General features: G+C 45.8%; 1 protein-coding gene across 1 annotated transcript in view; it reads left to right on the forward strand.

The window, feature by feature from the left end:
- MRPL3 (mitochondrial ribosomal protein L3) overlaps positions 1 to 27,120 on the forward strand; it is a 347,579-nt gene that overhangs the window by 257,789 nt on the left and 62,670 nt on the right. The window contains exon 7 of the mRNA XM_078663875.1: positions 12,999 to 13,110. Within this exon, the coding sequence (XP_078520001.1) occupies positions 12,999 to 13,110 (112 nt within the window). The remainder of the gene's footprint in view (positions 1 to 12,998; positions 13,111 to 27,120) is intronic.

Below are 27,120 nucleotides of genomic sequence, written 5' to 3' on the forward strand. Positions count from 1 at the left end.
CACGAAATCAGTGCGGAATCTGGGTGTTTTGATTGACAACTCGCTCGGCATGGTCCAGCAGGTAAATAGGACGGTCTCCACATGTTGGGGTATTATCAGGATCTTGAGGAAAATCATACATTATCTTTCCCTCCAAGCCCGCAAACAGGTCGTTGTTGCTTTGGTCGCATCACGGCTAGACTATTGCAACGCGCTCTACGCGGGCATCAATAAAGGTCTGGTTCAACGCCTGCAGATCGTTCAAAACGCGGCAGCTAGGTTTGTCCTTGCCGCCCCCAGCCTCTCCTCCGCCACTTCCGTTAGGAAAAGCCTGCACTGGCTTCCGATCCAGGCAAGGATCACTTTTAAGATCCTGTGCCTTGTTTATGGGGCCTTGTCCGGCGAAGGTTCGGAAGGTTTAAGATCCCTGCTAATTCCTTATGTTCCCAGCAGAAATCTGCGGTCCTCTAGCAAGAATCTCCTATCCGTCCCCCGGTTTCGCAAAGTCAGGTGGGGGGAAGGGCCTTTTCCTTCCTGGCCCCAAACTCTGGAATAACCTCCCCCCTGAATTGAAGACTCAATCTTCGATTATGCTCTTTAGAAAAGCACTAAAAACGTGGCTTTTCGCGGAGGCATTTTGATAATCCAGCACCTGGCTCCGGTTTTATATTTTTCTGATTTATATTTCTTTGATAGGCGCCTTGATGCCCATTGGGCTAAGTCGCGCATTATAAGATGATTTTCATTCATTCATTCATTCAATCTTGTCATGCTCTTGGCAATTCACCAAGGGTGAGATCTCATTTGCTCCTTTAGTAGCATGCATGGTCTCTTTTTGGCCACCAAGATGCCCACCACCAGCAGAATACGGGCACTTCTGGAGTTCGCCACCTCTTCTATTACACCAGTATTGCCACTTTAGGATCTAACTCTACTGGGATTTATTTATTTATTTATTTGCAGGTTTGTACCGCGCTGGCTTCGACTCCTAGAGGAGTATCTCCGCGCCTTTGGCTTCTACAACATAGGTTTAGGGGAAGGACTATTTTAGCAGCTGTTCTAGTCTAGTGTTAAAATAAGAAGGTCTTCAGCATCTTTCTAAAAGGGAGGTGTTCTGCACATAGCCTGAGAGATATTGGGAGACTGTTCCAAAGGGAGGGTCCAGCTACTGATAATGCTTTAGTTCCATGTCTGGCCTTCTTTGCTCTGTCCTGCTTCTTCTCCAACATTTGGTGCACTTATTTTCAGTGTTGTGTAACCCATATCGTGTGAAAGTGCTACGGGTATTTTTGCAGCATAGGCAGTTGCGGAAGGGGTGCTCACGGCCCTCCCCAAATCATCCACATCGAGGGGCTCATTTTGCATTAATGGTACACTGTTCTCTACCACTAGGCATAGAAGCAGTGTCTTGTCATGCCATTTGTGCAACTTATAAAGTGTGTTTGCACATGCTGTGCTTATAATTCAATGTTCCTTTTGCATATGCACCCAGAAGCCTCTATACAATTATCTTAAACTTTTTTAATACAATTTTGAAGGTTGTAGTTGCAAATTTAAAATGGAGACCATGTAAGGACATCCGAAACTATTTTTCTATATGTGACTTAGAAGTACAGATTTAGAGAGGCCAAAGTGTATTGAGTGCAGATTTCATTCTCTGTCTTACTTGGCTAAATTCGACTGTTTAGATCCTTCTCGGTGTTCTTAACAAACTTTTTTGGCCTTCTCCAAAACAAATCTTTTTACCATTTTAAATCTTGCCAATTACTGAAAATAATTGCTACGAACTTGAAATTGCATAAAGTAGAACACTTTAGTTAACATTGTTGTTTCCCCACCGCGTTTTAGCTGACACAAATATCCCCTTTGAGCTGCTAGATAAAGACTTTGAAGGAGAAGCTTAGAAGTTTTACATTCCTTTGAAGGAAAACTGGTGGAAAAGCTTGCTAATGCTAAAGTGTTTTGAATCATTTGTAGTACAAAGAACGTTGTTAATTTATTTGTGAACTGAATCTTCAAAGAGAAGTTATGTGTGCTAATTTAGAAGATGAAGGAAGTGCATCATATCTGTTTCAAATAAGTGTCCTGTAGTGTCCTCCAGTGGTTTGTCCTGAAGCTTCCTTCCATTGCATTCCAAACACATTTAATACTCCACGGCAAGAATTAAAATACAACCTTTTTTCCTGAAACTGCAAGTTGTTTCTGCAGGTAACGTTAAGGATTTTCTTCTGAGGCAGAGCTGACCTTTCAGGACCTCACCTGCACTTTAAAATAAAACATATTAACCCTAGTTTATAGTTGTGCTTACAACCAAAAATATACTGTTTAGAAACTAAGAACAACTATATAGAAGCACTGTTTATGCCATTTACGAGATTTACAACTTTTAAATTGCACAGGGAACGCCAGCCAGTTACATTTACATACAATGTATAATAACAATGGGGTAACCCTGTGTCCCTCAGAACCTGGGAATGTATACGAGAGAGCTACAATGGTTCTGTTGGGTATGAATAAATGCTTACATATTACAGAGTGAATCATTCAAATAATTTAAATAGCAACATTTGCAAGGAGGGATAAGCTGAAACATACAGAGAGGCAGTGGTATTTGCGAAGTCATAAGTTTTTACTAAGTTTTTTTTGAATATTTCATATAGCTGTATACAATTCAATAAAAATAAAGTGGCGATGCGTTCAGGTGACGAAAGTGCTCAAGTGATATAGGTGAATGAGTGCTGTATACACGAGTGAAGAAAAGACAAAGTTCTATATACAAAATTTACAACAGAAGCAATTCTTTAATATGGGCAGTATGTTGGTCAATACAATGTCTCTGTAAGGGTATGAGTGTCTTTAACAGTTTCAACCTAGAGACACGATGGAACTGGACCCATATAGATCGTCGACATTTCGACCCTGAATTACGTGCGTCTAGTGAAGCGCCATGGCGGGTCATCCTCAGGACAGGAAAAAAACAGCCAAACTGGTCTTATATCAATGGACCCGAGGGGAGGGCACAACGAGGCGATTGCGGTGGTCGCAGGTGGATACTAGCTCTCAAAATAACTCCCTATCCAAACTAAGGCAAAAAGAGATTATGAAATGCCTCGAATCGGAGCCCTTAGACGAAGATGTAGTTGGCTCTTTTGTCGCCATTGCACAGGCAGTGGCTGGCTTATTAACTGTGCAAGCAGTCCAGCCCTGCTCGGATAACCCTATATGGTTCAACAGTGGGTGTTCTAAGGCAATAAAGAATCTAAAAGCAGTCATGAAAGAGATCCTGCATAACAAAGATAGGGGAGCTAGTGCCCGTAAAATTTATAAATGTGCACTAAAAGAGCGGAGGTCATTATTACAGAATCAGGCCTGGGAAGCACTCAACAGCAACAATCGCTATTAGCTACCCTGACCAATATGGCAGCTTCCCACCACAAGCTTATAATTCTAGGGGATTTCATCCTTTGGCTTAATGGCTCACTGGACTTGGGCTTATTAAATTTGCTTCATTCTTGTGAAAGCTTCGGTCTTTATCAGCTAGTCACAGAAGCTACTCATAAGGCGGGCCACCTCCTTGATCTGGTGTTCACTGTTCCTGACCTGTGGGTTATGGGGGAAATCCAGCCTATGGACTGGACAGACATTCCCTCGTCAAATTCTTTGTCCATATTAAGGGTTCTTAAACAAAGGATCCACAGGCCACCAAGGAGTTTTTGGGCAGAGATTGGAAGGCTCTTGCACGACTAAAGACCTCCAATTTGGTATTTAAGGTGGGAGAGTGTTTTGCTTTAGATAAGCAAGTTGAGGAGAACTATGCCTCATTCTGCACAGAGATTACGACTGTGCTGGACTCTCATGCCCCCCTTAAAATTCGCAGTTGCAAGAGAAAAATCTCTGTCCCTTGGTTTAACGATACACTGTGAAGCGGGGTTGTAAACAAGCGGAGAGAAGTTGGAGGCGCGAATACGAGGAAGCTAGTAGGAAATCTAAGGCGGACTATTATTCTTCCTTGTTTTGTACTGCTACTAATAGTTCTCGAAGTATTTTCAATATACTAAATAGTCTTACTAGCCGTGAGTGCTCTAAGAACACCATTGTCCCGTCTCAGGAACTTTGTGAGAATCTTGCCAAATTCTTCAAGGAAAAAATAGAGTTAATTATTGAGGATTTGGAGGACTCTCCGGACACCGGCTGTCGCCCAGCCACCGGACACGGGTCTCCGGTGAATGGGATTAACGATCCAGCTTGTCGCCGGGTGAACTATTATTAGAGTTCCCACTTCTTACGGAAGTAGCCTTTAGTGGGCTGGCAGGGGGGATTTCTTCCGGTTCTCCTTTGGACCCCGTGCCACACAAGATCTAGAAGGAGTATGAGGAGGAATTGTTTCCCACTCTCCGCCTGATCTGTAACCAATCTCTTGCCACGGGTACTGTTCCAGCCCAGTGGAAGCAGGCTGTGATATCTCCCCTGTTGAAAAAGCCTTCCTTGGACCCAGAATGTTCCAAGAACTACAGACCCATTTCCCTGCTGCCCTTCCTGGCTAAGATTGTCGAACGTTTGGTCAGTTGAGCCCTCTCCAAACACCTGGAACAGCATCACTTATTAGAGGACGATCAATTCGGCTTTCGCCCGGCTCATGGGACCGAAACGGCCTTGGTCGCCGCCGTGGATGAGCTTCAAAGGCGTGCAGACAGGGGACAGGCAGCGTTTCTGATTCTGCTTGACATGTCTGCCGCCTTTGATACGGTCAACCATGAGATCCTATAAGGCCGTTTAAGTGATGCTGGGGTAGCTTTTCCCCAAGATCACGGCACAAATGGCAGACGATCTCTGACTGCACCCTTGGCAGACTACAGGTGGTAATGTATGAAACTCGCGCACAGGGACGAAGTTGGGTGGAAGGGAAATGGGGACACACCAGCTCAGGGCACGCTGTGACACCACCAACAGGTACCCGACAGGTGTACGTGGACAACACCCCCCAACGCATAGACATGTTTTGGTTTGACTTTTGCCCACGTTTTGCAACAAGGTTTGGCCCTCAGGTTTTTCTGCTTGGGGACCTTAAAGTTAGGGAGTTACACGTTTTCATGGCACTCAGATCATTGCATTCCTTACACATGGCCTTACTGCCTAGAGGCTTGATGGACACGCCCACCGCAGTCGGACATGGGGACCCTTGATACCTACAAACTATGCACCTGGAATGTGAGGGGCATGGGGTCCATTCACAAGAGACCCAGACTACTGGCACAACTCAACCGGAGAGGTCTCAAGATAGCTTGCCTCCAGGAAACTCATCTGAACAGTGCGGAGAGCGCAAAACTGCTCAAGAAATGGAAGGGACAGCTGTTTGCTACCTCTTACTCTGTATTCTCGAGGGGGGCGGCAATCTGGCTCAGGAACTCAATACCCTTTAAGGTGGTGGAGAAGAGGATAGACAAGGAGGGTAGATATGTCTTTGTGCGTGGCTTGCTTGATGGCTCCCCTGTTGTGCTTGGCAGTGTGTATGCACCGAACTCCGGCCAATCAGACTTTTTAGCTAGCATAAATGGTGTGTTGGCAGACTGGGCGGAATACAAGTGGATTATAGGCATGGATTTTAACGTAATATTGGATATATCACTGGACAGGTCACATCCACATTTGCACGCCACTGAGAGTAGAAGGCAGGCAGACGCACTAGTGCAATGGGCAGAGGGATGGGATTTAACAGACGCTTGGCGTAACAAACACTTGTTAAAAAGAGAATACACTTTTTACTCTCCGCCCCATAGATTGCACACCAGAATAGACAGAGTTTTCTGTTCCAAACCCTTGTTGGAGGCGGTTCTCACAGCAGAACATATGGGTAAGACCCTCTCTGACCACAACCCGGTGGAAATAGCACTGCACTGGGGTAGGGTCCCGGCGCCAATACCGACATGGCGCCTCAATGCGGAACTGCTGGAAGACACTGTCTTTAAGACGTCACTTGCAGATGCTATTACGTCTTACTTCAACATAAATACAGGTTCTGCCAGTTCCCAGCAAGTGGAATGGGACGCATTTAAAGTGTCAATAAGAGGGGAGGCAATGGGCGCACGGGTGGGCAGGAGACGTGATGATAGAAAGCCTTCAGGAGGTAGAGGGCAACCTGGCAATGTTGGAAAGTGAGGCTGCAGGTACGCACCTGCCCTTTACGCCACTACAGGAGGCGCACATACGCCACGCTGAACTGCTAGAGGAACTGCGGGTACTGGACTATAGGGAACACACCTGCAGGCAACACGCACAAGCAGAAAGATCGGGGCCTTTGTTGGCTAGTGGAGTGGTGTGGCTCACTGGTTAGAGGCGGCAGACCCGGGAGCAGAAGTCGGCCGGGACCAGGGTTCGATTCCCGACGTGGCAGGGTCTCGGACCAGGGTCAGCGGACTCGATAATTCTCGCCTCGGTGCCCACTCTAACCAGGGGTCCCACTCGGCAACTCTGGGCATCAGCTTGCCTAATCTCCACAACGGCCCCCCCAACGCTGGGGATGCTTGGCTCCACCTTGGGGATTCCCAGCAGGGACCATCCCACAGGGAAAGCCAGGACGGGTTCCCCAGCGGTATACAGCGCCGAGATGCCCCCCGGTGATTCTCGCGCTTTATAAAAATACATACAAAACACATAACATCATATGTGATACCCCTGCACATTTGCCCATACTAGAGATTACTGATCAGGGGGGGTCCACGACCACGACACAAATAGACATTAACACTGCTTTTAGGGACTACTATGCCACATTGTACGGCCCACACCAACAACTCTCGACCATGGCATTTGAGGAGTTTATGGAGGGCCTAGACCTGCCACAACTTGAGGACCGACAAAGAGAAGACCTGAAGCGCCCTATCACGGCTGCGGAGGTCCGGCAGGCCATACACGCGCTCCCAAGGAATAAAACCCCTGGGACAGACTGCCTCCCAGCAGAATTCTACGGGGCCTATGTTGACCTTCTTGCCCCGCGCCTACAAGTGGTGTATCAGGAGGCGCTGCAAACTCAGACACTGCCGCAGTCATCCCTACAGGCGCTGATTGTCTCCCTCCCGAAACCGGGCAGAGACGGAATGCACTTAGCTAACTACAGGCCTCTATCCTTACTGAACACAGATTATAAAATACTGAGTAAGATCTTGGCAGCGAGACTAGCTCACAATTATTACACCCTGACCAAAGCGGGTTCGTGCCTGGCAGAAATACAGCTATGAACCTGCGGAGGTTAAGCCAACTCATGCTAGACAAACAGGCAGGCGAGGGGACGGAGGGCTGTATTTCTTTCCCTAGACCTGAAGCAGGCTTTCGACTCCCTTCGATGGGATTTTATGGTTGCGACGTTTGGAAAGTTTGGAATACCGCCCGAGTATATTGCATGGGTCAAGTTGTTGTATACCCACCCTACAGCCCGAGTACGTACGAACAGGTGCATCTCGGCGAAATTGGACATTGCGAGGGGTACCAGGCAGGGTTGTCCGCTGTCCCCGCTCTTATTTATCCTAGCGCTTGAGCCGCTGCTATGTAAACTTCGGAAATTGGCGCACCACAGGGGCATAAACAGACCCGGAGCAGTTCACGTGGTGTCAGCATATGCAGACAATATCATTCTGTACCTGCGGGATCTGAGGGGTGACCTAGACCCCATCCCTACACTTTTTGAGGACTTTCGAACATTGTCGGGCCTCACCATTAGCGAGCCTAAGTCCTATGGATACTGCTTCAACGCTACTGGTGCGACCACCCCACTGCCCTTTGCGCCTCACACTTTCCAGATGGCGGAAACAACCTTCCCTTACCTGGGAATTCAGGTGTATAGAGGAGCTGGGGACATGATTGATGGCAACCTGGGAAGGGCAATGGCGGCACTGAAATCGCAGGTACAATTTTGGACCGCACTGCCTCTCGGTGGCGGGCAGGGTGGCCATCTCCAAGATGGTTGTACTACCCCGCCTGATCTACTACTTCACGAGCTTGCCATTCGTGGTCCCGGCTACAACGTTTAAGATGCTGGATACGATTCTAACGGAACTGGTGTGAGGTTCGGGGCGGAGGCGTATCGGCCTGTCCAAGCTGCAGCTCACCACCGGAACAGGCGGTATGGGAGTACCAGACTTCTGGGCATACAACTATGCTTGCCAATTACAGTGGTTGGCCTACTGGCTGGCGGGACGAAATTTGCATGAAATCGACATGTTGGAAGCGGACTGGTCAAGGGGGAAAGTCCATACACTGCTCCTACCTCGCTCGGAGGTTCCTGTGGCGACGCTGCTGCGCCTTGCGATCAACTATTGGAGGAAGGCAGTGAAATACACGTCACCTGCGTCCTCATACGCCCCCACAATGCCACTTCTAGGAATCCTGCTGGGGACGGGGCTGCTGTCGAACCAAACACTCACAGCGTGGCACGATGCGGGAGTGACACAAGTCGGGGATCTGTTTGCAGATGGTCGGATGATGTCCTTTGAGGACTTCCGTGACACGTATCATACCCCAGGAGGAATGTTTCTCCTGCACGCCGGAGTGCGTCGGTATGCGGCGAAGACATGGGCGCCGAATGGAGAAGAACCACTTACAAACCCGCTGTGGATGATGCAATATCTCATGGGAACGGGCAGCCACCTGACTAAATGGCTTACGAACGGTATTAGAACAGGGAGGGCAACATCGTTACAGCCTCTACGAGCCAAATGGGAGGGAGACATCGGCAGACCGCTCAGGGATAAGGAATGGGACAGAATCCTTAAATTCCCAAAGAAAGTGTCAAGAAACCCGAAGTTTAAGTTCATACAACTGATGGTTCTACATAGGGCGTACCTAACACCTCACCACCTACACGCTATGTTCCCTAACACAACAGATAATTGCCCCCGATGCGGTGCGGACGACGCACGGCTAATGCATATGATATGGGACTGGCCGAAATTGGGGTACTACTGGAAAACGATACATGAGGCGCTGCTTAATCTGGCTCCTTCCAAGCCGATTGACACCATAGAATATGCCATATTAGGGCTGGGACCTGGGGAGCGCAGGAAAAGTGTAGCTACACGATTCATTGACCTGGCCATGCTACTTGCGAAACGCACAATCACAATGCGGTGGAAGTCGGCTCGACCACCGGACCCAGAGGTGTGGAGGGCGGAGGTGGTGCGCTGGGGAAAGGCAGAAGGCGAGACACTGCAACACGAAGAGCGTAGGGGACTCAGGAAAACCCCAATATCCTCAGATTGGTATGCTACACTGTGGGCATATGAAGCGGAAGGAGACACCGAGTCTGACTCATTATCCACTGCCGGTTAGGACGAGGGTAGTGTGCCTGAAGTATTTGTTGTTCAATATATAGTTAGCGCTAACTTACACTCAGATGGGAGAATACATTTCTAGGTGCAACGACTGGAAACCTTACGCAATTATTATGTCTGTAGTCCCTGTGTGGTCTGTGTTGGGTCCAGAATTGGAAATCAGCAGTGAAAGGTAGAGCCATGTATAATAAAGTTTTACTGCAATCATCTACGAGTGCCGGGAGAGGGAAGGGAGGGGTGGGGGGGCGTTTAACATGGAAATATTTGGATAAAAAATGAAAATGTCTAATTGTTGAACTTGATACTGAGGATATGTGTACATATCGGACTGTAGAACATGTGACTATGATGTGATGCATGCAATTGTACTTAACTATCCTGCTAATAAAAAGATTTTCAAAAATAAGTGATGCTGGGGTGAGAGGGTGCGCTCTGATGTGGTTTCGGTCATTTTTGCGGGACAGACAGCAGGCGGTGTCCTTGCCCCCTTTTTCAATCAGCGTTCGCTCATGTCCCACACGGGGTGCCACAGGGATCAGCTATCAGCCGCATCCTTTTTAACCTATACTTAAGACCTCTGGTATCGCTCATTAAAGCCTATAAAATCAAGATAATAAACTACGCTGACGATACGCAGATGATCCTCTCCTTTGAGGGAGATGAATCGACACCTGTGGCGGTATTCCACAACTGCCTGCGGGATAAGTCACGTTGGCTAAAAAACAACTCGCTCCAGTTTAACGTGGGGAAGACGGAGGTGCTTTTTAGCGCCGGAAATAAGATCTCCTGTCCGTTTCCTGAGAATTTCTGGCCTCCTGAGACCGCGACTAAAGTGCGGCCAGTGGAATCAGTTCGTAACCTAGGGGTTATGCTTGATCAGAAGCTTAGCATGGAGACGCATGTAAAGAAAACGACCGCCTGTTGTTTTTCTACTCTGCACTCCTTGCCGAAGATTCTCCCTCTTCTACCATTCCAGGCACGTGCACAAGTGGCAAGGTGTACGATCCTTAGTAGGTTGGACTATTGTAATGCCCTACTGCTGGAGTCCCCAGGCTTTTTGTTGGATAGACTCCAAAGAATGCAATCAGCGGCCGCTAGGTCGGTTCTGGGGCTTCCTAGGGGAGCACATGGGCCGGCTGCTTTGGCGAAACTGCATTGGCTCCCTTTGAGACAGAGGGTACAATTTAAGGCCCTCTGTCTCGTTTTCAAGGCCCTCCATGGAATAGGCCCTCTTACCCTACAATCGAAATTTGCTTGGCACACACCAACCAGGCTGCTCCGTTCCTCAGCGGCTAGGCTGGTGAGGGTGCCTAGATTTAGAAAGGTTCGATCAGGGGGCAGATCTTTCGAGGTGGCCGCGGCCAAACTTTGGAATTTGCTCCCGTGCGAGATAAGGCAAACCAGGGAGCTTCTCCCCTTCAGGAAAAAGATCAAAACCTGGCTGTTTCCCAAACAACTGGAACTTGTGCACTCCATCCTGTCCCGCCTGACACTCTCCCGCCCTTTTGAGCCACCAGCGCCAGGATGCTTGCAAGGTGATAGTGCGCTTTATAAGTCAAATAAATTAAAAAAAAAATTAAAAAAGAACTGATTCAAGCCAGTGAACTAAAGGACAGTTCTCTTTTTTGGAAAGTCATCAACAGTCCTTGTTTCTCTGAACCTGATAAACCAAAGGTGGTACATCCTATAACCCAGGATCAATGGAAGGTATATTTCCAGGGCGTCTATAATTAAGGGGAAGGAGAACAAAATAGTGATGACTGGGGGTTACACACAGGCATTGTGCAGATCAGCTTCCAAGTGGATGAGGTCAAAACTGCTATCGAGGGACTGTCAGGGAATAAGGCCCCAGGACCGGACGGGATTCCTCCGGACCTGTTTCGAAACAATATAGACGTCTGGGCTCCGATTCTAACCAGGGTACTTAATGCAGCTGCATCAACATCAATACCCAAGTCATTGTCCTCTGCCATTATTGTCTCCATCTTTAAGAAAGGTGATAGGGACAATCCTCAGTGTTACCGTCCCATATCTCTGTTAGATTGCACTGTTAAGGTTTTGGGTAGGGTCCTATTAACAGGCTAACAGAATGGGCAGATACTAACCGAAATATTTCTGATTCCCAATATGGCTTTAGAACAGGCCAATCAACAGTAGGTAGGCTCTGCTAGCATAGCCAAAGTCCTGACTTTTACATATCTAGGTGTTTTATTTGATGATCAATTAAAATGGAATACCCTGATGGAGGAAAAGACAAAGGTGATGAATAAAGCCCTGGGAGCCCTCACAAATTATGCACACCGGTTAGGTACATGGCCCTTGGGGGAGATCTTAAAATTATATAAGTCTTTTTGCATTTCCAAGTCCTTGTATGGCAGTGAGATTTGGGGCTATACGATAAATTACAAATTTCACAAAATAAATTTTTAAAGCGGATTTCAAAAGTACCTCCGGGAACTAGTACATGCACTGTACATGAGGAATTGGGGGTCAAATAGATTACAGACCTAGTGGCAGTCAGACCTGTGCTTTGTTGGGTGAATGTTTGGTCTAATGAAGAGGCTTCTTTTAACCAAGCAGTAATTGCAGATTGCCTCTCCTTGGACCATGCATTAAAAATCCCCTGGGTAAGATACATTAAGGATTCAATCAGTGCCCTGGGAAGATCGGATATATACATGAATTATAGGACAGTGACGAGGGAGGATGAAATGTCAATTAAAAATGTATTTTTTTAAATATTTAGCGCTGAACGTGAAGGAAAGGAGTTTATGGAGCCTAGGGTAAGAGCCCACGCTTTAGTTAAATCTGCGCCAGGTACAGAGCCTTATCTCTTTTTATCAACCAGTCCCCACAAGCGTTTTTCAATTACTCGTTTTAGGTTGGATTTGTTTCATCATTTAGCTCTGTATTTAATTCAGTGCTGCTATATTTATTCTCTGATTTAGGCCTATAGTTCCTTACCTGCACCCAAGCACTTCATTTGTTTTTATGAGTATGCTGGCAGACACCCATTTTCTTTGTTTTAATGAAATTCTGGTTCTTACTGATTTTATGTATTAGTGCTCTATCAGTCAAATATTGCAAAGATTCTACTATTGAAAAGATTTTCATTAATCACACAATAAGTAATGCATTCATTCACTCTAGAGATGACTACCTGCAAGCTTAGTCGAAATCACAGTCAAAGGCATTAAAATGAATCTGTAGTTATAAGACAACCTCTTGAATCTCATTAATTCATAATGAATTGTCATTTAAAACCCCTATTCTGCCACAATAGTGTTGAGAATGTACATAGCTCGCGACTTGCCTTCGTAGAGGAGGGGACCTTCATTCAATCCTAGTTTCTGACTGTTTGATTGGACTTTCACTTTTCCCCTGATGGGTGGAGGCCGACGAGTCCTCAGCATGCTCACTGCAGCCTGTGAGCGTGCTATGGAGTCACGTGAGTGGTACAGATACGGTCTTGTCACAATTTGAGTTTTACCATAAATGGTCATCCTGGATTCAGAGAATATACTCAGAATGTCACCGTACTTCAGACAGTACTGCCCTATTACATTTGGGGAAAATTAAATATGTAATGACTGGGCTCAACAGAAAAGTGCATACATTTAGTTGAAAACTATTATACATTTGCACAGACCATGGTTTAGGTTTTACCAAATTATATTTGTTGTATTTGTTTTTCAGGATTGGTAAAGGTTTCCAAGGAGTCATGAAAAGATGGGGATTCAAAGGGCAGCCTGCTACTCATGGGCAGACAAAAACACACAGGAGGCCAGGAGCTATATCGGCTGGAGGAGTAAGTGTTGTAACACATTTGTAATAGTTTTTACAATAGATGACATGTATTGTGAAATAAGCACTTTATTGGGTGTACACTCAGTGACTAAAGTGCCTGTAAGTTCTTGTTTGTATTTTTCTGATGGATACTCCTATCTGCAGATCCCTCACCAGTTGAATTTCCTTGGAGCGCAAGACTAGATCCTGTTTGTTAAAATAGCTCTCCTTCATCTCTAGGACAGATAGGGTGCCATCGAAGACCTCTGACATCAGTTCTGTTTCTTCCATGCTCTTCAGTGCAGAACCATAGTAGCTCTCCATTCCAAAATAGCTCTAAATATTTCTCTGTTTTGCAGACATTCAGATATTGACACTGTAGAGGAGATCATGTTGTCACGTGCTGTTCCGGTCATCACCAGGATTCATCATGAGATTCACATGACATCTGTCCATGGAGTTTAGACTCTGCCTGCTTCCAGACCTGTTCCTGACCTCACCTGCCTCAATTCACCGTCTGTAGAAGAGTGGCTGAGGCCTTCTTACTTGTCTGGAGATGACAAGTACTGAGACTGGCACCTTTGCAGATCTCAATCTTTGGATTGATGCAGTGATGGGGCATTTTTTTCTAAGAAGCCTCCTCGCTCCAAGTTTAGGACTTAATGGCAGAGCACTCATCTTTATGAGGATATTCATCCTGATCAAGGGACAGGTTTTATGTCACCAGAGTTGTCCTCTGACGACCTCTTTGATGATATCTTCATAGCATTAGCCCACTTAGTTGGATATCTATGCCTGGCTCAGTTCTGACTCCGTGTTTGGCTCTGCCAGCTACCCTCCCAGCATTTCCAGCTCTTGGTGTTGACCCCACTGAGTTGGGAAATTTTAACCCATGCTCTATGAACTGTGCTCTGTCCTGCTCCACCTCCCTCTGGTGCATCTTGGGTCTTTGAGGTGCCTACGAGCTTGCATCTGCTGGCAGACTTTCTCCTGGTATCTGCTGACTCTGCTTATGAACCAGAAGATTCACCAGCAGCATATGTTTTGCTGCCAGATGCCATCAGCGTAGAGTACGGTGCAGTCTGTCTCCATTCTCAAGCCATATCTGGGGGCGCTCTTCTATTGAGACTTCTGCAGTTTCTGCTGAAAATGTAGTTGAGAATTGTTTTGCCCCAATAATGGAGGCTGATTTAGACTTGCTCTGTTCTTACTTACATTTTTACTGAAATTCTACAGACTTGTCACTTTATATCAGAACGTGTAATGCCTTTTTATTAAGATACCCTTAGATCAGCCTGGAATAGATCTTGTTCTGCTCAAAGCATTTGCTGTTATTCATTGTGAGGTGGGTCATTGACCAGTCCCAGACACAAAATTTTTGCCCTCCTGTCTGGCTGACTATAGAGGCCCTGAAGCCGCTGCCTAACTAGTTTACATGTGTCAGCACTGGCTCTTTCTACCGTCCTCCGTTGACTGGGAATTTTTTGTAGACTGAATACATGGGGGTGGGGGTTGGGGGGGGAGTTTCCGTCAGGGAGTCTGGCTTTTTGTTCCTGTACCATGATGGTGCTTTACTACCACTTTCTATGGGGGATTAAACGACTGTCTTTTTCCCTTTTACTAGCTCATGTGAAATGCCACTTCATTGAAGTGGTTCATTATGTTTTTTGAATCGCAGGTCTACCTCATAGGTCTGGGCTTGATCCTCTCAACTCTGTGGCCAGATCTATGTGAACCACAGTGATCCTTCATAGACATGCCTATTTGAGCTCCTTGGGCCTTCATGGACATTTTAAGGCAAACTTTTATTTTGTTAATCAATCTGTATTGGCATATAATATTATTACCGTTATATCTAGTTCCAACTCTCATTGTAAACAGTCTTTATAGACATTTTTCAGTGTATTTCAGTGGTAGTTCACATATGACCCATATCAATGAGACTATTGCTTTGCTGCAGGATCAACATCAAATTGAACTTCATTACAGAAATAACTTTGTCATTCTTCTATAACCGTAACTCTCCCCTCCCATCCTCCTGTGTCTCAATGCCCTATGTCCATATTCATGCCTTGGGGGCTGATAGCCATCAGCCGTGTGCAGGACCACGCAATCATCCATCTCAATTTATTCCTGGGCTTGCTGGTAGTCTCCCCTCTCTTCTCCCTTCCTCTTTTTGTGATTCTCTCAATTCTGCAATCATCGCAGACCATGCCCGCACATCCTCTTCAAGTCTATCATCTTTCCTCATGTTTCATCTGCACAAATTCAGCGGTTGCACATTCTTCCATATGACGCAGCCATTTGTTAATTGGTGGAGGAATCAAGCTAAGCCACGAGATTGCTATCCTTCGCTTTGCGAACACTAACCCCAAAAGCACAAACCTCTTACTCAGTTTTTTCTTCTTCGGGGTAGGAATTAGATTCATTATGCCTGAACGTATCATTCTGGGGATGGACCATCCAGTTGCCGTGTGTATAAGCCCCAACACCCCCTCCCAGAAAATGCTCAAACTTACATTCCCATACCATATAAACAAAGTGTGCTGTTGCTTCCCCGCACCTAGAGCAGGCGCTTGAGCACTTAGCCTGTAGGGGGGTTGTATATACTTGGATGTTCAGGTAAACATGTGCTGCAGGCTTTGATTGTCGTCACCATGTAACTGAGCAGACTTTCTTAGTCAGAGATTACGCTAATGGGATTGGGCTGATGCCCAATCTGTGGATTTACCTTCTGTTGCAACCACACACTGTAGACTGTGTGGGAGACTTGGGCATTTTAAAGCACTGCAACCTTATAGGCATCGCCAGCACTCCCATTCAGAGCACCGGTTGCTACTGTGGCAGCGTGGTGCCTTCCTAGGGTACGGGTACCAAAAGCTATTCTTTTTCAGCATCATAATCTCTGACTTCCCTTCCAGACCATGTTCCTGAGGAGAGGGTCTGAAAGGGTGACTGCATTCTTGGAAATTGTGCTGTTCAGTCTGAATTTGTGCAGAGGTTTACCCCTCTTCAAGGCCCGCTTGTGCTGTCTCCCTTCGGGCCACAGAGCCATTTCTATTAAGCTTTTTTCTTCTGCATGCAAATACACCTTTCTTTGTAGTAGAGGTTCTAGTAGGACTGATGGAGTTTTACACTGTATTTGGACATATTTGGTCTTGTGGTCATGTGTTTCATGATAGCAGGTCGTTTTTAGGGTACATTGTAATTCCTATTTTGACTTGTGGGTCATCCATATTTTTGAGTACAGAGGGATCTTACCTCTGCTTACTGTTGCTAGATATGAATGTCTGTGTCCAAGCTTTGAGTCTAGAGTGCAGTCTGACAGGACCATGTTTCTCAGTGGACGTAGAAGTATTTTGTACATGCTGATCGATCCATGTTTCTTGTGCTAATAGGGAGTGAACAAATCCTTGAGTTTTTGGTTGTCGGCCTTGTTTTCAGGGTTCTGGTGCTTGGTCACCTCCTACCTTTGTTTTTCATTACTTAATTAGTTTGTTTACTCTAGCAGCACACTAAGGAAGAGGCCTGGCCTTATTTTTTTTAATGTATATAATTTTAGCGCATTGTTAGCTGTTAGAGTATCCTGGCACTGGAGGTGGTGTTGTATGGTGGGGATGGGAGGGGGTAGTGCCAGTTTTTATCCCCCCTCTATTAAGTGAGCAGCCATGGTTTACCTTGTGACAACTTGATTGTCATATGTCACAAGTTATTTCCATTGAGCTGTTGGGGTTTAATGATCTTTCTCAGGTTCCTTTCTTTCTTTGTCTATCTGGGAAAAATAATAAAATAGTTAGCCATTAAGATTGGACTTTGGGTAAAGAGGATCGTCTTACCGAGCAATATGGTATGGTTTTTGGAACTTGCAGGAGACTGATATCTTTAGATGTTTTTATCCCTTTAGCTGTTGGTGCTTCACTCCACCCCTGTCGCTACCCCGGCCAAACCCACTCTACCTCTGTGTCCTTTTTATATGGTTGGAGAACGTTGCTTAGACCTTCATAATTTTTTGTACACAAAATTTATTCAGCTCAGGTTTGCATCCTTTTTTCCCATGTGTGGGATTTTAAAGATAATCAGAATTTATGATTTTCCCTAGAGGTAACAGAGAAAATAGACACAATCTAGCCAATTTTGGAGGATTTTGTTTGTGGGACAATTGGCAAGGGGGGAATTTCTACACAAGAAAGTGTATTTTTTTTCCTCAAAACGGAATCCACAAAATGTTGCTGTGCTTTGATTATCATCTTCCCAGCTTTCAGGAACAAGTAGAGTGGTTTCCACAGTCTCAACATTTTTCTAAATTATAGTATTTTGGGGGGGACGGGGGGTTTACCTACTAGCAGCCAAGAATCCTACGGCGGCAACAGGCATCACGTCATCGAGGCCTCCTTTATCTTCCATGGAGATATTGGGAAATCTGCGGTCGACGTAGAGGTCCATATGATCAACGTCAAGGGAAGCATCTTCTTCTCCAGGCATTAACATCATGCACATCACATCTGAGGGATCTCCAGTTACTAGTAAACAGACACCTCCTGTTAATCTTTCTCCAAGATGGCTACAGAGTGTTTGACATTGGAGAGTTCCATCCAGGAGTCCTGGTTCAGACTTCGCTCAAACTTATTCTCCCCCCAGAATCTCTGCTGGTCCTCCACCTGCTACATCTACGGAAAGATCTCCACACAGATCACCAAGGAGAACTAGGTCTCCTCCAGCTCGACATTTCCGATTTATGTCCCCACTCAGACGGTCGCGATCTCGCCTTTCCTCCAGATCTCAAAGAAGTAGATGAAGGTACCGTCATGGTGTACATCCTCAAGGTCATCGGTTAGAGACTACTTACCAACCCTATCTACAACCACTCCAGCTAGAGTGTTTCCAGTTGATGACATGGGCACCTTTAATGAGGCCCTCTGCAGAGGTGCCAGCAAGTTGAGCATTGACATGCCGACTACTACTTCATCTATAATTTTCAAGACACTACACCATAGGTCCTTGGCAAGACCGTTACTCCCTCTGGTTCCTGGTCTGCATGAACCAGCACAGCAGATCTTTTTAACTCCAGCTAAGGTGGGTTCGGCTCCTCCACGCATTTCAAAAAAGTACAAGGCCCCTGACCAGGATCCACTGTTCCTACGATCAGATCCACCCCCGGATTCTGTTATAGTGGCAGCTGCCAGGAAAACACATCTTGGAGCCACATCCTCTTCAGTCCCTCCTGATAAGGAGCCTAAACACATGGTATCTCTGGTGAAAAAATGTGCAATACATCCGCATCCTTCATGAAGGTGTCTAGTGCCTCCACACTTCTGGGGAGGTACGACAGGTCTCTGTGGGACTCTTTGGCTAGAGTCACAGAAAAGCTGCCCATGAAAGACCAACTGGACTTTCATAAGATTTTGCTGGAAGGTGGAATGGTTGCCAACCAGGTCATTAGCATAGTTGCGGATGCATCGGATTTGGCAGCACATGGATATTTTCATGGTATTTGAGCCAGACGTTTGGCCTGGTTGCACCTTACTGGCCTCAAACCGGAAGCACAACTAAGGATTATGAATCTTCCTTACAATAATACTTTCTTGTTTGGCACTCATGCCAATGAGGGGATGTCCAAGATGAAGTTGGGCACTCTAAAGGCGGTCGTTCTTGGGAAGCGTTATGACTTTTGACGCAAGTACCGACCATACCACTGTCTGTTTTTCCAACAGAGGGTTCAAGCCCCTCACTGGTCAACTCAACAGCAACAATCCAGGTCACATTACCATCAGTGTTGACCTGGCAGAGGAAGGGGAGCTTCAAGACCGACACCTTTCTCAACTAAGCAACCTATAAAACAATAAGCCCTGGATTCCCCCATCCTTGTTGCCCACTCCTGTGGGGGGAAGTATTATGTTTCACCTGGGCGAGTGTAGAAAAATCACAAAAAACAAGTGGGTACTGAATATTGTGCAAAATGGTTACTTGCTCAGATTCATATCCCCTCCCTCCCTCCCTCCATCAGTACCACCTCGGGGAATGTATGTCCAACAGCACCACAAACGGAGGTGACCATCCTACTAAAGAAAGACGCTATAGAAACAGTTCCTTCTCCGCAACAAAGACAAGGAATTTATTTCTGCTACTTTCTGGTATGAAAAAGAGGTCCTATGCAAGAGTACAGACCAATAATCTACCTGAGGCTTTTAAACAAGTTCACCTGCAAAGAGAAATTTCAGGTGTTGGCACTGCACCAGATTTTTTCCTCAACTACACCAAGGAGACTGGATGTGCTCCATAGATCTGCAAGATGCCGATGACAATTTTCAGAAAACATCGGAAATTCCTGCGTTTTCAGGTAGTGTCTCAACATTTCTAGTTCATAGACCCCCCGTTTGGGCTCAAATCAGCTTCTTGCATGTACTCAAAAGGCATGGTAGTAGTAGCTGCTTTTCGTCTCAAACAAAAGATCTTTGTCTATTCGTATCTGGACAACTGATTGCTGAAAAGCTAGTCACCCACTCTGCTGCAGAATCACCTCTTATACTGCATACGAGTGTTAAGCAATCTGGGCCTGCAAACCCGAGTCAAAAGATCCACTACCTGGGTGCCTCCCTGGATACCGTAAGTGCAAGTGTGTGTCCTTCAGAGGAGAGGTTATCCTTAATAAACAAGTGCTGCACTCTCCTCGGTTCACACCATCTCGCGGTCAGACAAGTGTCCTCACTTCTGGGCTCCATGGCATCCTGCATCTTCATCATCCCGAATGTCAGACTACAGATGTGTCCTCTGCAGCAAACTCTGGAGGACTAGTGGTCACAAGTATTGGATCGCTGGGAAAACTTTGTGGTTCTCCGTCAGTCAGCCAAGGATTCAGTCTATTGGTGGATGAAACAATCACATCTGCTGAAAGGAGTTCCCTTCCATCAGGATCCTCGTAGTCAGACAATTGTCACAGATGCTTCCCTCCAGGGTTGGGGGGCTCACATGGGTCCTCTTCAAGTACAAAGACTCTGATCAGAGACGGAGCATAGGTACCATATCAACCTACTAGAGCTGAGAGCGGTACATCTTGCACTCAAGTCCTTGCCCCCTTCCTTCCGCACACGTTCCCAGTTGATTCAGATTGATAACACCACAACCATGTAGTATCCGAACAAACAGGGAGGAGACAGGTTGAACTACCTATCACAGGAGGCTCAGACCATATAGAAGTGGCTTCTTGCAAGGAATTTGACTATTTCGGCAATTCATCTCCCAGATACTCTCAACATCCCTGCAGACTCTCTAAGTCAGAACTTCGTCGAAGCTCACGACTGGGTGGTAACGACGACGTCCCACAGGACATTTTCCATCGATGGGGTGTTCCATTCATCAGGCGCAACAAATGCAAAATGCCCGTCTTCGCATTCCAGGTTTCACCAACCATGCTCCAGAGGGAATGCGCTTTTGATAAAATGATCGCAGACATTACTTTACGCTTTTCCTCCAACTCCACTCATTCCTCTAGTGATCAAAAGTTCTACAGGGCCAAGCCCAGAATAATACTGATCGCACCAGAGTGCCCTCGCTAGTGGTGGTATCTGGATATTTTTCAACTATCAGAGATCCCACACAGGAGGTTACCATGCCAACCAGACTTGCTATCCAAGCACATGGGGAAGATGTTCCACCCCAACCTCTCATCTCTACGATTGACGGCAAGGATCCTGAGGTCCTCCAGTACGGGCATCTAGATTGGTCCGCAGACTGTATGTACATTCTTAAGGAAGTGAGAAGACCATCCACCAGAAAGTCGTACTCTTTCAAATGGAAGCCTTTTTTACTTATGGTGCATTAATAATGACCATGATCCCTTTCGGGGACAGGAGCAGTGATTTTACCATACCTACTGTACTTAGCCAAGTCAGGCCTTCAGTTTTCTTATATATCCAAGTATGTGACACACAACGTAAATCACTGTATCGGAGGACAGTATCTCAGTTGCAAAAATATTCTTTATTCATTTAAAATGCTTCATTAAAGTAGGTTGTTTAACCTGTGAACTTGCCAGAGACGTTTCTCGAAGTCTGAGCACACGTAATCAAATTTTGACACTATTTTGAGGGAACTTACATCGAAGGAATATTGGGATTTACTCCCCAATTTATTATACACACTTTGAATATACAAATTGGAGATCTGAAGAAGTCTGTGCAGGACAAAACGCATTGGCTACTATAAATCACTACTTTAAAGACTCTTTTTAAAAGAATAAAATTAATAAAGAATATTTTTGCAACTGAGATACTGTTGTCAGACAGTGATTTACCTCATGTGTCACATACTTGGATATATCACGGTTATAAAATGTTGATGAATATATGTCGTACTCTCAATAACCTGATGTATTGTTATTAGAATTGTAGGTGCTGGACCACCAGTGGCAAAATGTTGTTTTAAAAATTGTTTTCAAATTAGGAGCTGAGAGGGATTGCACTCCTGGTCCTATTGCACCACATACAGATAAATACTGCCCCACGTATCTGGACTTTAGGTGCAGTCAGTGTTTGGCCTCGATTCCTTTGCAAATAGATGTTTAGATATATATATCTATACACATATACATGCTACACATACAGATCTAGGCTAGGTACATTAAGGCAAATTATTTAGGGTGAACATTTTAGGAATATGCAAGTGCTACTGTTTTATCTGAACTGTATATGACCTTCATCCTCGACTCCCAGTCCGGATTCCGCAGCAACCACAGCACGAGACCACCCATCCTCATCGCCAACGATGTCATCCGCATGCTACTTAACAAGGGCCACACCGCGGCCCTCATCCTTCTAGACCTCTCCGCAGCCTTCGACACCGTCTCCCACAGCACTCCCACCGCCAGACTCCACAACACCGGCATACAGGGAACCGCCCTCAACTGGATCCCACCCTTAGTCTCCGAACCCACAGAGATCAACTGCGGAGTACCCCAAGGATCCTCACTCAGCCCCACGCTCTTCAACATCTACATGGCCCTCCTTGCCGCCATCATCAGACAACATGGGCTCAGCATAATATCCTATGCTGACGACATCCAGCTCATCCTCTCCCTCACGAAGAACCCTGAGGACACCAGACTCTGCTTCCAGGAAGGAATGAAAGATGTTGCAGCCTGGATGAGCAACAGCTGCCTAAAGCTCAACTTGGAGAAGACCGAGGTCCTCGTCCTTGGACTCTCCCCCACAGTGTGGGACAACACCTGGTGGCCCTCCGCCCTCGGAAACCCACCCACTCCAACAGACCACGCCTGCAACCTCCGCATCATTCTAGACTCCTCCCTCACCATGACACATCAGATCAACGCCGTCGCCTCCACCTGTTTCAACTCCCTCCACAAGACCTTCAAGTGGATCCCCCTGAATGCAGAAAGACCGTCACCCACGCACTCATAACCAGCAGACTGAACTACGGTAACGCCCTCTGCGCCAGAATCAACAAATCCCTGCTACACAAGCTCTAAACCATCAGAACACCTCAGCAAGACACGTCGTCTGAACCCCACGACATGAGCACATGGCTCAGCACCTACAAGACCTCCACAGGCTCCCCATTGAGAAGAGAGTAACCTTCAAGCTACTCACACACCCCTACAAATCCCTCCTCAACATCAGAGCCAAATACCTCAACGAAAGGGTCTCCTTCCACGTACCCAAAAGGAACCTCTGCTCCGCTGACCTCACCCTGACAGAGACCCCACGCATCCGCAGAACCAAAGCAGGTGTAAGAGCCTTCTCTTATGTCGCAGCAAAGGCCTGGAACGAGCTCCCATTCAACATCAGATGTTCCCCCACTCTGCACACCTTCAGGAAGAGCCTCAAGACCTGGCTCTTAGACTGATCTGGCGCTGCACACCCCTCCCACCCTCAGTGCATTAAAGCCCCTCACGGGCATGTAGCTCGCTTAAAAAAAAACTGATTGATTGATATGTTCATCTTCCTAGCACTATGGTAGAAAGAAATGTATCTGTTTACTATACCGGTACTTGCAATTTCGTTTGTATGCTTATATCTCCTAATTGTCACAGCAAATATGTTTTACACAAGACTGGACCAATAAATACCTATTGAAACGTCCTAATCGCCATCCTGTGTATTTTTTTAGAATAAGCAAGCACGAGTTTCTGAGCGAAAAGTACTGTACAGTTTTCCACGCTCCCTGAGGAATCAGGGTTGCCATATTCAGTGGTTGCCAGAAACTACCTACACCACTGTAAGATACAAGGGGGTGGTAGTGGCACTGTAGAGCTAGCTTGTCTAATGGCTGACATATCCTATGGGGGTGTCCGGAAGCGGTTTGGACACCAAGCCCTCCGTTTTGGTCATGCAAAACACTCCGATCCTGGGGATTCCTATGAACTACAGGACAATGTAGTTGAGCTGAATATAGAAGACATTGTCTAGCCCTGAAATGTTGTAATTGTTTCCTACCTAAATCTCAGATTCGGGCTATTGCAATGTAATGTGTGCATGTAGTCTTATAAATTAAGATATACTTAACAGGAAAATTAATTCTGACATCTTTCTTTCTCACTCTTACAGGAACAAACCCCCTTTTATTTAACATTTTTCAGTGTCTACTCTTATTCAGTACAGCATCTCTGATGGGGAAACACCATTCCAATCGCTTATTTCAAAACATATAACATCATCGCTGTTGATAGCTGTTCCATCTATAACACAATTTTTTCCTAAAATAACCTTGTTAAATGGCGCTGTTAAGACAAAGATTGAAGTAGGTGGTGACAGTATTCCTATTTTTTAATTCATGGTTGTTGTACAGCTCTGCCTAAACAGAAGGTATCTTTGCTGTCACCAACAAAACAACAGCGAAAGAAATGTAACTAGAATGGATACTAAAATGGTGGGGGATAGGTGAGAAAAGCTAGAGGAAGTGCATAAAACGTCAATGGTCCATTTCATGTAACCTCATAAACTACATATAACCTTGTCACTGTATGTTATATTCATTTGTCTCCGCCACCTCTAATAGCAAAGTGTAATATTTTGCCATATGTACAGTGCTGCAAATTTTGTTTAACCTCTGGATATTCTTTGATTTAGTGGTTGCTTTGTTTATATTTAATGTTTATCATATTCCCATGGGACCACCTCCAAATTGTTTGTGACAGAGTGCTATTTGATATCTAGTTTCAATTGAATTCATCTTCCTTTCTCATCTGTGACATTATGTACTATTCCTACCCATGTATTTACTTTATTTACTTTACTTCAAACCTCTTTATTAAATGATCTTGACACCCACATGGACCTCGTCCATGCTCTGCAAATACTATGAATGGTCGACTTGCAGAGCCTTTAACTCAGAACTGCAGGATGAACTGCTCGAAAGTCATGGAATACACGGTCCGACTTGGTACAGAAACTGGCCATGGTGAACAGCTCGGCCGGCCCAGGGGGAAGAGGGGGAGATGTGCTAGTGCAAGCACCACTCCTGTCTCACCGCTGTCACTTCTGTTACAGGGGGCGATATTGCAGCTATGCTGCAAAAACAGCCCCCAGGGTTCCAAATATGGCCTCCACACTGGCGGCCCACCGGGAAAGGCGCCCGGTGCCCACTACGGCCAGTCCAGCCCTGATGGAATAGCGCATGGAGTCAAGTGTTGTCATGCACAGACTGACTTGGCTATAGTCTCGTCGTACAGGCATCATACAGGACAGGTTGCTAAGCATGCAGTTCCATAGAAAGTGAACATTTGTTTAAAAAGCAGGCTGTTTACTGGAATCGGTTTGGTAGAACTGGACAAGGCCTCTCCAGCTTGTTAATTGTACCTAAAATTTCACATTTTATGGGGCGGGGTTGCTCTGGGCAAAGAGGCTTTGTCAACCACTATTGTCTAGAACTCACAATCTGTTATCCCCCTCTACTCTGTTCTCCACTTGCCAGCCACACATGTGGTGAGCAGTATACTGGCTATCCCAAGTGTAGCATTTTCTATAGTCTGTTTCATGAAAAAAGTGGTGTTCAAACTATTTCATGTGATCTACAGTCTGTTTTAAAACTTCGATTTTCAGAAGTTCCTTATACATTCAAGACCACCTCTCTCTTGAACAGGTTCTGAAGGCAGTGCAGTGTTAACAGTGGAGTGTGTCTTTATCTCTTCAAAACTCATACCAAATATATTCATTCGGAAATGCCGCAAAGAACTGTGGTGGAAGGGGTACCAGTCCAGTTTATTACCCTTTGGCCTCACTTGACCTTCCAAAGTATTTATGAAGGTGATGGTACTTATGGACATGCACCCTTTTCAGAGAGTTGGCCCTTATCTTCTCTCGCAGGACAATAATCTAGCATTCAAAAAAGGTATTGAACCACTTCCACCAACTCCCCTTCCCCCAAGCTTTCTTATACACAAGTTTGTTCTTTCTCAGTATAGAAACTTCTCAATTGTCCTATCTTGGTTCCTCCAGTTTGTAGGAGCAACACTTCACGTGGGAGGTAGGGCTTCTCTTCTTCAGTAAAGAGTAGACCTCACCCTAGAGATGATGTTGCTATTTTACCCAGATTGGTACTTGAGGGCAATTTCCTGTCCAATGTTTTTGGAGGTGATCCTTCTTCGGTCTTCTTGAATTTGTTACTCTTACATAAGTTTTTTACATTTATGCATCAAAAACCAGTGTCCTGGAAGGTGCCTTTGACCCTAGGCAATCATCAGCCCTGCCAAATAAAAGCCTTCAATGTTTGAAAGATCTGCTGTGGGGAGAAAAAAAAGACTGTGATTTGTTGGGTTCCTTACAGGAACCAAAACATATCATTGACCTGTGACGGTTGTAGAAAATGAGCTTGCTTATCAACATCCTACGGTTGAGGGCCATCTGGTTGGTATTGACGGCATTCGTTTCCCTTGGTTTAGCACTATCAGTTCATTGCTGAAGTCTCATTCTGAGTTTGTACTAACTGAAGAAAAAGTCTGGGCTCTAAGGCTTTGTATGATTAGGCTCAATTCTGCGCCTTTAAGCCATAGACACAGAAATTCAAATGTCAGTACTTCATGTAGTGGTAGAGGACAGTGTAGGAATAGATGCTCTCAGCAGGTTGACCACCAACCATAGGTGACAACTCATTTATGGAAGTCCTTGCACTTATCCTTTTACACTGGGAATGCTCATGAGTGGACATACTTGAACTAAAACAAAGTGAAATCTGAATTTCCACAGCCTGAACTGACATTTCCTTCTAAAATCTCTTTCTGTCCTTCGTCGGCCTACCCATAATGATAATGGGTCAATCTTTTTGCCCCACACTGTGTGAGACAGACTTGGTTTCCAAATCTTTTGGATTTGAACCTGATTCTTCCATGGACACTGCCAATTGTGGGTGATGACCTATCACAGCAACAAGGGTAGGTTCGCCACTCAGACTTTGAGATTCTCAGCCTTCGTGCTTGGAGTTTCAAAGTTTAAATCTTAGAAGCATATTCCCTGACAAAATGGCAAAGTTAGGAGCAAGGTGACCCTCTATAAAATCTAAATAAATTTGAAAGCGGCGCTGGTTTCCAATAGGGGACTCTAATGGGCCTGTTAATAGTAGATATTCAATGTAGCAGTTTGCTTTGTTAGGGAGCCTTGCTTCTAGTCTGGGTAAGGGGATTACACAGCTAAGATAACCCCTGCTCTCCCCCTTCATATCTTGGCACAAGTAGGCAGGCATTTGTACAAAACAAACACAGTAACACAGTGAGAAAGCTACAAATTGACACCACACCACTCGGGTTCATAGTAAAGAAAAGCAGTGTGTCTCCAAGTATTGCAGTAAGCTCTGCTAGCAGCGCTAGTGCGTTCTAACCACAGGCGATGTGCCCCACAGTTTTCTAGAACAGAACACAAAGTGCTGGCACTCCCTTTACAGGAGATGGTGGTACTGCTCCAGGTATCCTCCTCCTCCCCTCAACCCCCCACGCACACTTTACAGCCGACGCTGCTCCTCCTGTGGCTGTGAGATTTGGAGCGACTCCCCTCTGGGATCCAAAACACAAGTGAGAACAACCTCTGAC

This window comes from Lissotriton helveticus, chromosome 10 (genome assembly GCF_964261635.1).
Source record: "Lissotriton helveticus chromosome 10, aLisHel1.1, whole genome shotgun sequence".
NCBI lineage: Eukaryota > Metazoa > Chordata > Amphibia > Caudata > Salamandridae > Lissotriton > Lissotriton helveticus.